This window comes from Crocuta crocuta, unplaced genomic scaffold (genome assembly GCF_008692635.1).
Source record: "Crocuta crocuta isolate KB4526 unplaced genomic scaffold, BGI_CrCroc_1.0 scaffold77, whole genome shotgun sequence".
NCBI classification, from domain to species: Eukaryota; Metazoa; Chordata; class Mammalia; order Carnivora; family Hyaenidae; genus Crocuta; species Crocuta crocuta.
The window spans coordinates 3657302-3670828 of NW_027532172.1; the positions used below are offsets into that span (position 1 = coordinate 3657302).

The 13527-nt window shown below is 51.0% G+C and overlaps 1 protein-coding gene across 3 annotated transcripts in view; it reads right to left on the reverse strand.

Moving 5' to 3' along the window:
• Nucleotides 1–9377: 9377 nt before the first annotated feature.
• Nucleotides 9378–13527, reverse strand: part of LZTFL1 (leucine zipper transcription factor like 1) — a 13572-nt gene continuing 9422 nt past the window's right edge. The window contains exons 7-11 of one of the 3 annotated variants that reach the window (XR_013338330.1): nt 13075–13251; nt 12110–12213; nt 11056–11123; nt 9917–10087; nt 9378–9705 (exon numbers count right to left, since the gene is read on the reverse strand). Coding sequence is in view for 2 of the 3 variants with exons in the window: in XM_077777297.1 (XP_077633423.1) it covers nt 11105–11123; nt 12110–12213; nt 13075–13251 (300 nt within the window). In the remaining variant the exon portion in view is untranslated. Of the gene's footprint in view, nt 9706–9916; nt 10088–10718; nt 11124–12109; nt 12242–13074; nt 13252–13527 lie in introns of those variants that run through there. The other 2 variants (XM_077777296.1, XM_077777297.1) reach the window with 2 other exon arrangements.

Genomic DNA, 13527 nt, shown 5'->3' on the forward strand with positions numbered 1-13527 from the left:
CCTAAGCCTGCCAAGGCTGGGACCCCCCCCCCGTCACCTGCCACAGCTGTCTCTCCCCACCAGCTTCCCTGAGTGTGGGCTCCGCTGCCTCCCGGCGTCTGTCCCACTGGCCATCCCTGCTGTCCCTGTCATGGCAGACAGCTTTTCTGTGTGTGTGTTTGGGTGAGGGGGCCACATTCCGTCTCCATCCCTTCTCCCACCATCCACTCCTTTACCTCGTACAAGGGACTAACGTGGCATCTAGACCTAATGAGCCTGTCCGGTCCATCCTCCATCCTTTCTGTTTCCCCCCTGTTATGATGGAGCCCCTCCTCCTCGCTGAGCCCCAGCCAGCACCCCCGCGGGTGCACCCCCAGCTCCCTCTGTGCCCTGGCGTACCTAAGACCCGCACCAACGACACAGCAGCTTTGAAGACTAGACGACTCAAAGGGTGTCACTGTGTCAGTGAATGCAGAGGTTTGGGAAACGATGGAAAATGAGCAGAAAAAGAGCAACTTATGAACCATATTCCTTGTTTCCCCCTTTTCAGAGTGAAATGTAGGTATTCCCCTTCAGACAACTGCACGTGAAGGCACATGGCTCAAGACGATTGTCTCACCCAGGTCAAGAACACGATGGCCAGCACCCCCCGCGGCCCCTTCGCCAACCCTGCGTGTCACACGCGTGCCCTCCTTGCAGAAGTGACCCCGTGGGGAAAGCGTCTTGCTTTCCTGCATGGTTTCACACCCCCAGGTGTGAATCCCACTACTTTTCTGTTTTATCTGTGTTTGAACTTTATATTAGGAAAAAATATAGTGGCTGTTCTTCAGGGTTTGATTTTTTTTCACATCATATTATTATTTTCAGTTTCCTCCAAGTTGGTATGTAGATGGTTGGTATGGTAGCTGTAGATAACTCTTTTTTTTTTTTTTGCCACTGAATAGTGTTTTCTGCATGATTATAACCGCAGATGGTTTGTCCACATTTGGACTATTCTTGGGTTTGGCTATTATGAAGAAGGCTGTCGGGGCACTCAGGTATGTGTGTCCTGAATGTGTACAAGTGTTTCTGTGGGTGGATTTGCTGAAGCAGATGTGTGTGTATTTTTAACTTTGGTAGATGATCCCTAGAATGGTGGCTATTGATTCGTGTATATGAGTCAAAGCTCTATGGCAGCCTGGAGTTCCAGTTGCTTTACATTCTTGCATGAAAGTAACAAAACAAAACAAAACAAAACGCGGGGTGGGGAGCATTAGTAAAAATTCAGAGCAAATAGAAAGCAAGAAGTAAGACGGGGAAAGAAGTCTAAATGTGTCAACAATTACAGGAAATATAAATGGAGTAAACGGACCAGGTGAAAGACTGGAGTAAAAAGTTCATTCATAAGACACATGCTAAACGTACTAGAAAATTTTATAGTTAATTGATGGAAGGGAAACACCAGGAAAACATTATTCAAAAGAAAGTCATTATTCAAAAGCGCTGTATTACATCAGACAAAATAGACTTGAAACCAAGAAGTGTTATTAGTGACAGAAAGGACATCTATCACTAGCAAGATGGGACATTTTCAAAGTTGAATACAATGAATAAACCAGCTTTAAAAGACTGGAAGCAAAAACTGATAGGACCCCGGGGAGAAAGGGACATATCTGCCATCAGGACAGAGGTTTCTGTCCTTGTCTGTCCGTGATTGATAGTCAAAGCAGGAGATAGAAAATGAGGAGCAGAGAACGGAAAATGGTACAGATCGTTGGAATACAAACAAAGTGGAACTTATAAAATGAAAAGTGCCATAAAAATGAGACCTCAGGATCTCAGTGGATGAGTCTCAAAGTGGGTTAGACACAGCTAGGGAGAGATTCAATGAACTCGAAGATCTGTCAGAAGAAATTTCCTGGAGCCCTGCTCAGAGAAACAAAGAGGTTAAAAAAATTATGAAAAAGGTTAAGATATGTAGAACAATGAAGTAGTAACATGCTTCCCTAGGATTCTAGAAGAAGGAGAGGGAGAAATGGAGACAGAGCAATATTTAAAGTACAAAGAGCTCAGCGTTCCCCACTACAGATTCACGCAGCCTAATGAATCCCGTGTAGGGTTGAAAAAAGAAAAATATATATGAAGATGCATCAGGATGCTGGAACATCCTGGTGAGCCCTGAATGCACACCAAAGATCTCACTGCAGAACAATGTTTACTTTGTGGCATTTTGAAAAAATAAAGTAAGTTAAATCCTGGGCCTGCAACTTTGCGTGACAAGAGTTAAAATATTCTAAGCAGGTAACTTCAGACTTGGTCAAAGGATGCAAAGTGAACATTTCAGGGAGTGGTCCCCAGATGCCATTTGTTAGCCATCCAGGAGCCGATCAGGGTTCTGGCATTGCATGCAGTTGTTGTGAATACAGCTGCTTTTAGGATGGTCTCCCCACATTTTTATTTCATGACAGGAACTTTCTGGAAACTGGGCTAATCATCCTAATTGCAGATGGCCTACACAGGATCTGTCTGATGGTTTCACTGGGAGTCATTTAAGACTGCTTTGTTTTTCCTCCTTGTAACTTATACAAAATGTGTTCAATTTAGTCCTTATACGGCACACGAGATATATGTTACAGCATGGTATGTGCACTCAGGTAATGAACTGTGTTGTTATTGATGGACTTTGGGGGGAAAACTGAGCATATGACCCTTCTGAGTTTACATTTTACATTTGCAAAAGGGGAAAGATACCTGGCCTCCCTCACTGAATGCTCCCGAGCAATTTAGACTACCTGGCCAGTCTCGGCACGGCCCTGAGCCCTCAGGCTGGTGGAGAATCGCCAGCTAGAACTGAAGGCCTGGTGTGGCGGCGTCTCTGGCCCTGCATCTTGCTGTGACACATGAGAAAGTAACAGACACAGATGACTTCAATGGCAGCCTTCAAAATGAGGGAAAAGAAAAACGAAAAGAGGCCTGAGGCTTGTGAGCAGAGAAGGCCTAACAGTGATGCGGGGAAATGCCGAAGCAAACGGTGTGAATTTGTCCACTTTAGAGTGTGTGCTGGTGCAAACATGGAGCATGGAGAGGCGCGGAGCCACGTTAGAGGAAACAAGGAAGTTAACACACGGGGTCCCCTCATCCGGAGGGCCACTTCCCAAAGGACAGGCCCTTCAACAGAGCAACCCGAAGGGATCATCTGTAAATTAGTTGCTGGCTTGCAGTGTCTGGAGTAGCGAATTTGTGTGAACACCACTGAGTGGGCATCTTTTAGAAAAGCCCTGATTGGACCCGACAAGCATTTTTTCTGGCCAGAGAAAACAGATGCAGAAGTGAGTTTATGGGGAAACATCATGGCTTCTTCCCGCGATGACTCAGCCGGCTGTGTTGGGGGAGGCAGCCGCGTGCTCTGTAAACACTGGCCCCGGGGAGCGGTGGAGGGTCCCTGCCATCCTTTCTGTTGGTGTTGGCAAAAGGTACCTCTTCACCCTGCATATTTGTGCCGGGAACAAACACTTGAGACCAGTGAGAAGGCGTGATCCACTGAGGGAGACCAGACGGGGCGTCGTGAAAATATTTTCCAGGGCCTGAGCAGACCTGGGGCCATGCTGCCCTGATTGGCGACGCCCTGAGGAGCTTCCCGTGTCCCGCTGTGTTGTTTTGTGCTCGTGCTCTCCTCTCACGGCAGGAGAAGCCCTGAGCGTCTCACTCTGCCAGGAAACACACATGCTTCATTTCACAGGCTCAATGGTTCAGATTGTACTGGGTTTCTTTGGCCTGTTGATACTCAGAACATGGTCTGTAGCCAAGCATGGGCACCACCAAGGGGCCAGTGGGAAAGGCAGACCCTTGGGCCCCTCTCCAGGCCTCTTAAGTCAAAACCGACGTGCTCTAGCAGGGCCCTGGGGCGGGGGACGTGGGCATGTTAAAGTCTCCAGAGCACACTGGGTTCTTAAACCGAGCAGCCCATCAGGATCATCTGTGGGGCTTTTTTATTTTTAAAAAATATGTTTTGAGAGTGAGTGTGCATGCAAGTTGGGGGGGGGGCAGAGAGAGAGAGAGAGAGAGAGAGAGAATGTCAAGCAGCCTCCATGCTCAGCGTAGAGCCTGGCTTGGGGCTCGATCCCACGACCGTGGGATCATGACCTGTGCCGAAATCAAGAGTTGGATGCTCAACCGACAGAGCCACCCACGGGTGCCCCATCTATGGAGCTTTAAAACACAGATTCCAGGAGCACCTGGGTGGCTTAGTCGGTTAAGCGTCCGACTTTCGCTTAGATCATGATCTCGCGGTTCATGGGTTCGAGCCCCGCATCGGGCTCTGTGCTGACAGCTAGCTCAGAGCCTGGAGCCTATTTTGGAGTCTGTATCTCCCTCTCTCTCTGACCCTCCCCTGCTCACACTGTCTCTCTCTCTCTCTCCTAGAAATAAATAAAAATATTAAAAAAAAAAACAACAACACAGATTTCCTCTCCGTGTTCCTCTGCCCATGGTTCCAAGTGCTCCTTTGTGAATGGTCCCCTTCTGCCTGCTTTTTCCTACCTTTTCAACTTTCGCCAAAATACTTTTAGAGTCAACAAAACGATGATGGGCATGCGTTCTGCCAGGGAGGAGACTCCTCACAGTTCCTTTGCTTGATACCACTTCCCCCTGTGGCTTCTGCCGTTTGTTCTTGTTTTTATATTGGCTCTTTGATGGCAAGATTCAAGAGGTATCGATACTTGCTCCAGGTTTCTCTCCTCCCCCCACCCCTGCCCCTGCACAGTCACCTGCCCCAGAACTGCCTCCCCCAGTTTAACAGAACTGTCTTGTCATGGCCACCAGCGACCCCTTGTGGCTCAGTCGAAGGCCGGCTCTCGGCATCCCTTCCTTGCCCTCTCTGCCGTGTCTGCCCCGGGTGACGACTGCGTCCTCCCGCGCGCCTCCCCGGCCGGGCTCCTGGATGGCACCATCGAGGGCTCCCTGGTCCCCGCGGTGGCGGCTGGTGTCCTCTGCAGAGTCTTCCTGTTCTCCGAGGCCTCACAGTACTGCCGCACCCGCTTCTCACCCTCGCTCGCCTCTTCCGGGCCTCCTCCTCTCTCATGGCTTCCAGCCCTCTGCACACCTGCAACCCCCACACGGTCTCCCCGGCCCCGCTCGGGCCTCAGGCGCCTGTCTAGACTTGCGTGTCTGCCGCCTCCCCATCGTCCTCGTTGGCACGTCCGCGAGGTTCGGACAGACTTCCGACCTTCACCTCCCCGGCGTCTGCTCCTCATCTCCACTGACGCCAAGCGTCACCGCGCAGTTGCTCAGGCCGAACCCTCTGGAGTCACTCGGGACTCCCCTCTCTGAGGCCCCGCTTCCGGTCCGCACTCCCGCCCTGTTGTTTCACCCTTGACGCAGATCCACAATCAGAGTCAGCTACGCAGGCCGCAGGGGCTGAGCTGGCAACGCGGAAAGGCGTGGGGCGGGGTCCGCTCACGCCGGGCCCGGCGTGTGCCGTGAGCCGGCGGGTGCGCCGATCTCCGCCAGGGGTGCCGCCCCAGCCACCGGCATGTCGTGGCCTGGAACCCAGAACAGCCACAAATGTCCAGCAGATGAAGGTGGTGAGGGAGCCGTGGAAGGTTCACGTGAGCGAACACGGGCCGGGACAAAGACTGTCAACGTGCCAGGCGTGCGGGTGATGCACACGCGGTATACACGGTGTGACTCTGTGTATGTGAAGTTCGAAAGCAGCCACGAGGAACCTTGGGTGCTGGAAGCCAGGAGAGTGGCTGCCTCTGGGCAGAGACGGGGCCACGGGAGCGGGGGCCACGGGAGGCCTCTCGGGGCAGAGAATGGACGAGCCTTCATCGGGTGCTGGTTAAACGAAGGGTTTCCCTCACGAACGTGCCCTGAGCTGGACACTGGGGTCTGTGCACTTTAAGTTTGCCTTGGATTCAAAACAGCCAGACTCCACCGCTCTTCCCGCATCCACCACTCCTCCCTCGATCGAAGCCCGAGCTCTCACATGGATGATGCCTAAGCTGTCCCTGCTCCCAAACTTGACCGGGGATGTCCGTTCTCAACCCAGCCAAAGGCCCGTTGGGTTTTCTCATCCCAAGGCTCACCTGCACAGCGTTTCCTATCGAGAAAAGTCTCGAATCTTCCCTGTCTCCCCCAAGGCCGGCGTGACCCAGCCCCGTGGCTCCTTGCTGCCTTCCCACAGGCCGGGCCACTCCCGTCCAAGGCCCTTGTCTGCTGTTCCCTTGGCCTGTGGCGCTCGTCAGGCAGGCCGAGCCCTCGAGGAGGGGACCCGCCTACTGACCTTGCACTCAGTACCCCCAGCTCTCTCGTTCTTCCCTGTTCTACTCCACTATTGTTCCTTTACCCTCACACCTTCTTCTTCCAACACACCGCAGGCTGTCCCCCCTCCCCCAAATGTCCACCCAGAACCTCGGGCTGTGACCTCACTTGGAAAAGAGCCTTTGCCAGTGTAATTAAGGGTCAGGAGATGAGAGCACCCTGGTTAGGGAGGGCACTAACCCCAATGACAAGTGTCCGAGGGGATGTGAAGACGGGGGCAGAGATGGAGGTGATGGGTCTACCAGCAAGATCGCCGAGCGGAAGGAGCGTACGGTAGGCTACCGTCTGAGCTATCCCGAGGGAAAGCCGGTGCGTGGGGGCCCGGGGCCAGGAGAGTCATTGTACAGGACAACTTTTGGGGGGCGATGGGAAGGGCCTGTGTCTTGGCTGCAGCGGTGCACCCACGGGCACCCACGTTTGTCCAGACTCATCAAGCCACGCCCTTAATACGAGGGCATGTTGTCGTATGCAAATTCTGTCTCCAAAAGGGGGTATAAGAAGGCGGCTCATCTGTCTGGAAAAACGTAATAATTATCTAAAGCAAATACCCACCGTGGACCCTGGGGCCGGTCTAAAGATATGATTATAGAATCTCAAAATATGTGGCAAGGAAGCAGCAAATGTAAAACTGAAGGGACTGAGAAACGACGGTGCTGTTTGGAGCCTGACTGAGGGCGCACCTGCGGGACGGCACCGCCGCCAGAGTCTACATTTCAGGCCACGCGCCTCCAGCCTCGCACCTGCCGCATCAAGCCCCTGGACCGCGTACCGTGTGTCCACAGCTGTCCTGGGGGACGCTGGCGCAGGGGCTTATCACCCCCGCCCACTTACCTATCTATCTAGTCTCTCCTTGGGGGGGCGGGGCTCGACTCTGACAAGAGATCACTGATTTTAGTCACAAAGTGAGATAAGCGCAGGTCAAAGGGTTCAAAGGTTTTGTTGAATGTGAACCAGGGTTGGTTCGGAAACACTGTTGGTGGCTTTCAAACGACAGCTGTTTTACGAGGAAGGAAACTCCACAATGGTCTCTAACATGAATATGGATGCAAACCCCCCAAATAATGGGAACCAGCAAGCTACGAAAGGATAGTGCCTGGTGACTCTGCAGGCCGGGCCCGCGGGAAGCAGACTCCGAGACAGAGGTTGATGTGGAGGACCCCGGTCAGGGAGGGTCCTGGGCAGGCCCAACGGATAGGCTCTTGACCCGGGGTGAGGAGGGGGTTTTGAAGGGGGTGGGAGCGCCTGGCCTTTATACTTCTGCACTGACCACTGTCAGATAGTGTCACCCTGCGGGGTGCATAAACCTGGGCCAGGTGGTTCGCTTTAGCTGGGCAGTTTGCAAAGGGTGGACAGCTGAGGACTGACTGCCGGTGACATTGCCAGTAGCCCGGGCCATGGTCCTTTCTTTATCCTGAAGGGCATCACCAAGCACAAGGCAGCAGCCAAGGCGGGGCTGAGTCAGAAAGTGAAGATACGATTTAGATTCCGATTTAGATTCTGGCATTGTAGACGATGAGAGGAAGAGAGCAAGGCAAAGGTGCGGGCTCCCTGGGTCCCGCTCCCACATGCCGGAAGGGGCAAGATGGCCGCCACACGAGCTGGGGCGGGGTGGGGGGGCACCGCATTGCTGAGCGTGGCAGTTCAGCTCATGAGTGGACCCTGAGCTCATGAGAAGCCTCCCAGGAGAGGTGGGCAGGGGAGGGGGAGGTGGCTTTGGAGGAGTTGCTCACTAGTCTCCCACCCCGTCCCCTCATCAGCTGGGAGAATGAGAATTGCAAGACGTCCTGCCAGGACCCAGATGAGCTGTGGTTCAAACGTGCCTGGGTGGCTGATGTGGCAGCGTGCCTCCAGCACCTGTCACAGTGACAAGTGACATGGTGGCAGGACTCTGAAGACAGTTGAACACCAGAAAATTAAGTGCTGTACTTTGCAATATTAACAGAGAGAGAGAGAGAGGAGAGGGAGGGAGAGAGAAGTCTGTCACCTCCATAGATGCAGAAAAGACATCTGGCCAACTTCAATACCCATTTCTAATTTTCATAAATGCTCTTAGCAAACTGGGAATAGAAAAGAGTGTCTCTAATCTAACACAGAATATTGCAAACAACGTTCTTATTCATAGAGTTATTTAAAGTGTTGCCCCGGAGACTGGGAACGAGGCAAGTGTGGCCTCTGTTACCTTCTATTGGACATTGAACTAGAGCTGCTGGCCAGCGCACTAAGGCAAGAGAAATAAATAAAAGGCATGATATCCTGCTTATCCACCTATCTACCCGCAGACTGCAACTAGTTGAAACAAATCTCACAGGTTAACATTCTCTTATAAAAATGAGCATCTAAAACAGTCTCAGAGTTGCCAGGATGCTACAGGTCTATGCACTTTGCTCGCAGAAGAGGAGTCCCTTAAGCCCTCACTCTGGGGACACACAGAATTTTAATAAGCTTCTCTTTTTGTCTTGCAAACCCACACCACTTAGAAACAGCCACAGAGATCGGCATGCTGGTCAGAATCCGAGTGTGAGCTACCAGCGTGGTAGGAAAGGACACGAGTGGACGTGGGTACGCCAGAAAAAGACCAATGCAATAGTTCAGAAAACACAGTGCTCGCAAACCACTTATTACTCGGGCAAATAGAACTCTAGCTGAGGCAGCCCGAGGCCACTGCAGTACAGGACAGTCACTGATACTTGCAATAGTGACTTCGAGTCGTCAGGAAAAGATAAAATTGTGTTTATGTCCACCACCTAAAAAGGACGGGAATTATGCTCTGTAGGAAAGATTTTTCTAGTGGCTGAGTTTTCAACAGTTTTGGTCACTGGTATGGGGAAATCTGATATTCGAAAACTTACAGGTGATATCTAATATCTCGAGCAATCTACCCAAGGGTTTTCATGGCTTAAGCAATGCTTATGCCGGAAGCAAACATTGGGACTGAGCTCCTGTAAGGGGCCCTCATGCTTGCATCCCAAAGGGGACAATGAGGGAGGCAACGTCAGCACTGTCAAGAAGCTCGGTGGGCGGCTGGCCACGGCGCGTGGTGGTGCCGTACACCGGCTTCCCAGGCCTAAGGAAGGTGCAGGGAGAAAATGATTAAACTGTTTCTGACCGATATACAAGCATGTTCTGTTTCCAAATATCCTGGGACTTAAGTAACGGAATAGATTTTTGGAAAGAGTGTCAATTTTGGGCTAAAGAAATATGCAGGTGAAACTGAAAGCTTTAGAAGGAACAGAGATTGATGACTGACGTCCACAGTAAGAGGTAGGTGGGGAAGGAATGTACCATAAAGGCTGGTCTGTCGGATTTTCCCTCCCTTCTCTCATTCATCCATCTTTTTAAGACTGCCTTCCGTGTCCTCCTTGAGGCGGGGTGGGGGTATCTGTCTTACCCTTCATCATCTGTTCCTTCAGTATTTCAACAGAAAGCCTACAAGAAGAACAACAAATTCCAGACTACTATTAAAAAACTCGAATAAAAATGATAACGAGCCTTATCATCTCATCAATAAACTCTAGGTGAATAAAAGCTTCGCATTTGTGGAAGGGAGATGACCCCTCTTAGCAGTCACTTAGGGTGTGACACTCTGCTTTTGGAAACGGAACCATTACTTTCTAAACAACGTGATAAAAGTAAATACTTTCTTCCTGATGCGTTGCTCCTCTATGGACCTTATTTTATTGGTCTTCCTGGCCCGTCGCTGCATTCCACACCGCAGGGAAGACGCCTAATTTCTGATGACTTATCCAGAACCACTCACGGAGAAGCAGAACCAGTGGAAATAGAGCAGAACCACTTGAAAATGCAGTTACTGTGGATGCATATAAATAAGCTATCATCAAAAATTGAGTCTTTGGTCTGGGAACGGAGTTCATGTTGAATTGAAGTCATTTAACATGTAATTTAAAAGAATACCCTGGAAACTGATTATATTTATTCTGAGCCCAGATACTTTTTTTTCTGAATTTTTTAAATTCAAAATAAATAATTCAAAATAAATAATTATTCATTTTTGAGAGAAAGACTGAGTGCGAGCAGGGGAAGGGCAGAGAGAGGGGGAGACACAGAATCCGAAGCAGGCTCCAGGCTCTGAGCTGTCAGCACAGAGCCTGACACGGGGCTCGAACTCACAAATGTGAGATTATGACCTGAGCTGATGTTGAATGTTTAACAGACTGAGCCACCCAGGCGCCCCAGTGAGTCCAGTACTTTCTTATCTGAGCGGCACAGGGCAGGTCTGAATCCAGATTCATGGTAAGTTTGGTCGCACAAAATGCTGCCCCTCCTCTGAGAAATACAGCGTTTAGCTAGAGAGACGGAAGTTAACCGAATCCTCATGTTTGCTGTTTCATTTTCTTTTTACTGGTGAGAGTGCTGCCTATAAAAGTTGGTAGTCACATTTTCAGGGCATTTGTATCTTTTTTTATGACACAGAAAATTAATTAAATTTTGAAAAATAAGGTTTATTTGTAGTAACTATCTTTAGTAACCGTTTTTATTTTTAACATTTACTGAAATGGTATACATTTTGTGCTAATGCAGAAGGAGAAGGCTCTTCCTCCCGCTCAAAAAAAATCTCTTCTTTACCACAGAAGCGTCACAGCATTGGAACGAAGACTCTGGAGAGCTGGGCAGAGGGGCCTGCGCCGGGACCGGCCAGCAGGCTCCCCGCTGCTCAGTCACGCAACTGCAACAGGGAGTCTAGTTCTAAGCGGTGGAAGCAAAGTCTATGTATTAGAAAAATAAAGAGAGGGGATATAACAAACTGCTTCAACATACATGCCTGAGGTGAGAAACAGCAGCTTCCAGAAGAACTCTTCTTTGGGTTTTAGTCTTCAGGTTCGTATCTGGAAAGAGATAAAAAATGCAGTGGAGCTGGTGACGTCATGATACTGCTAGCTGTTGTCATCGCTACCAAATGAGTTTAGGCGCAACACCTCCAGTGACTAAACTAGTGATGCTGCGTTTGTCAGTCGAGACCATGGCTCCGGGGGAAGCCAGGCCCGGGCGTGGCAGTGATGCGGGGGCAGCTGGGCAGCTCGTGGGAGAAAGGGATGACTCCGGGCCCACACTTCGCCAGCTGGCACTCAGGCCCGTTACCGCTTAGGGACCACCCAGGCTGTCAGATGCACACAGGGCTGACACGGCCACACGAGAGAAAGGTAACCGGCCCCCTTCTCTAAAGACGAGCTGGGTCTTGGATTTACTTCCCAGCCCTGTTCCCTGGAATCCCAGTAAAGGCAACGCGTTGGCCGAGGTTCCAGGCAAACCCGCTAAGGACAGAAACGAGCCTGGTGAGCGGACCATGCCCGGAATGGGACGGCTGTGGCTGCACGGTGACATGTGGCGGGGGCCACGGCTGCAGGCTTCCCTGTGTGGGGTGGGCCCCGGGAACCAGGCCTGGCCCTCCCTGGGCGTCACGTGGAGCGGGAACTCCTATGCCCCACTAGCTACGACGCCCATCCGCAGGGACCTGGTTCTCTAGTGCCCGGCGGTCATGGCAGCACTGTGCGGACAGGTCTCAGGTTCCTGCGAGGACGCTCCTGAGGAGAAAGGCCCTAGGCCTCCCACAAGCTGGCTGGGTTTCCTTTCTGATGTCCTGCCTAAATGACTCCATTGCCCAGAGTGGCCTAGTGTAGTTGTGTGCGTCTCAACTTCTAGCCCTGGCGGGCAGGACGGACAAGACTTCCCTCAAATGCAGGCTGCTGGACTAAATGACGGAGCAACCAGACACTGTCCCGACCCCTCTGGACACAAGCTGATATTTCACTAAGAGCAGACATCAACCCGGCAGGGGGCAAACCTGAGAGCCCCCCGGATCGTCAGGGCTTACTTGGTCAGTCTTCTCCTCAGGTCTTTGATTTGGTCATTCTTCCTGGTGAGAATCTCTTTCATGTTTCGATAAGCTGCCGTCTGTTGGAATTTCTTGTCTAATTCCTGTGCAGTGAAAAAGGTCAGTGCATTGCTAAGAAACGGCGAGGGAGAGAAAGAACACATCTTATAAAAACGTATACTTTGGCTTTATTTTTACCAATATTCTGCTTATGTTGTTTTCTAATTTCTTTTTTAAATTTACTTATATGAAATTCAGATTGTTCCCACTTAAAAATACATTCCTTCCATTGAGAAGTCAATAAAAGAGCAACACTGTCAGCATATGACTGCGTATGCATACGATGTTAGCAGAGGGTGGGAGCGAACCGTGCCCTAGACGTGGGACCTCAGTGTGAGACGGTAACGCCTTCTCAGGTGAAATAAGCATGAGCTCTTCCCCGAGGCCCATAGTAGCGTCAGTTTCTAGGAGGAGGACTTTTCATTCAGTTACGTGTTAGCGCCCGTACACTTAAGAGTCTAATCCCTTAAATGAAGAATACAGTTCTCTACCCATTTCCCATAAATTAAGAACAAGGCATAGTATCCTTTAATGTTTACTTATTTATTTGTTTTTGAGAGAGAGACAGAGAAAGCAAGCAGGGGTGAGGCAGAGAGAGGAAAGAGAGAATCCCAAGCAGGCTCCGCACTGTCAGCACAGAGCCCAATGTGGGGCTTGAACTCACAAACTANGACACGGGGACGGGCATTGCGGGGCACAGGACGGCACACGTAAGCTGTCCGGGCAGGAGAAATTTGCCACACCAGAGGAAGGAGTGGAGGGTTTTTATCACCACAGATATTTTAGAGCCAAAGACACACTGGCTGCCACCTTGAGGAACAACAAGGCAGACCTGCAGCTGTCCTTCAACGTCCCCCCATCACCCCTGCTCCCCGCTTGGGTGGACACACACAGACGAGCCTGACCTTTTCAGCCATGCTCAGCTGCTCCTGAACCCTGAGCAGGTCATGCTTGGCTGTTGCCAGATTCTCCTCCAGGGACTTCTGATTTTCTGTCTGGTTGTTAAGTGTCTTCTGAAACTCACTCTTTAAAGCAGCAACTGTGTCCTCCAAGTCATTCAGGTCTTGGGCCTTGATAAGATCCTATGAAAAATACACCCGCTGTCACATCCAAACCAGTCACTTTTCTACAACAGTGACACAAGAGTCAATGTTTTGCCTGTGCACGTCAGCCTCCCTGCCAGCCCGGGGAAGCTCCAGGTCCCTGAGGGTCCCCGGTGCGCCCTGTTCTCCCTTGGCCCCAGTGGATGGTGTCCTGGACGAGCAGACACTCAGTGGTCGCTGCTCTCCAAATCTGCAAACGATCGTCCATGCATTGCTGGAGTCCCACCGAGGAGCAGGAGAGAGGTGAGGTTTGAA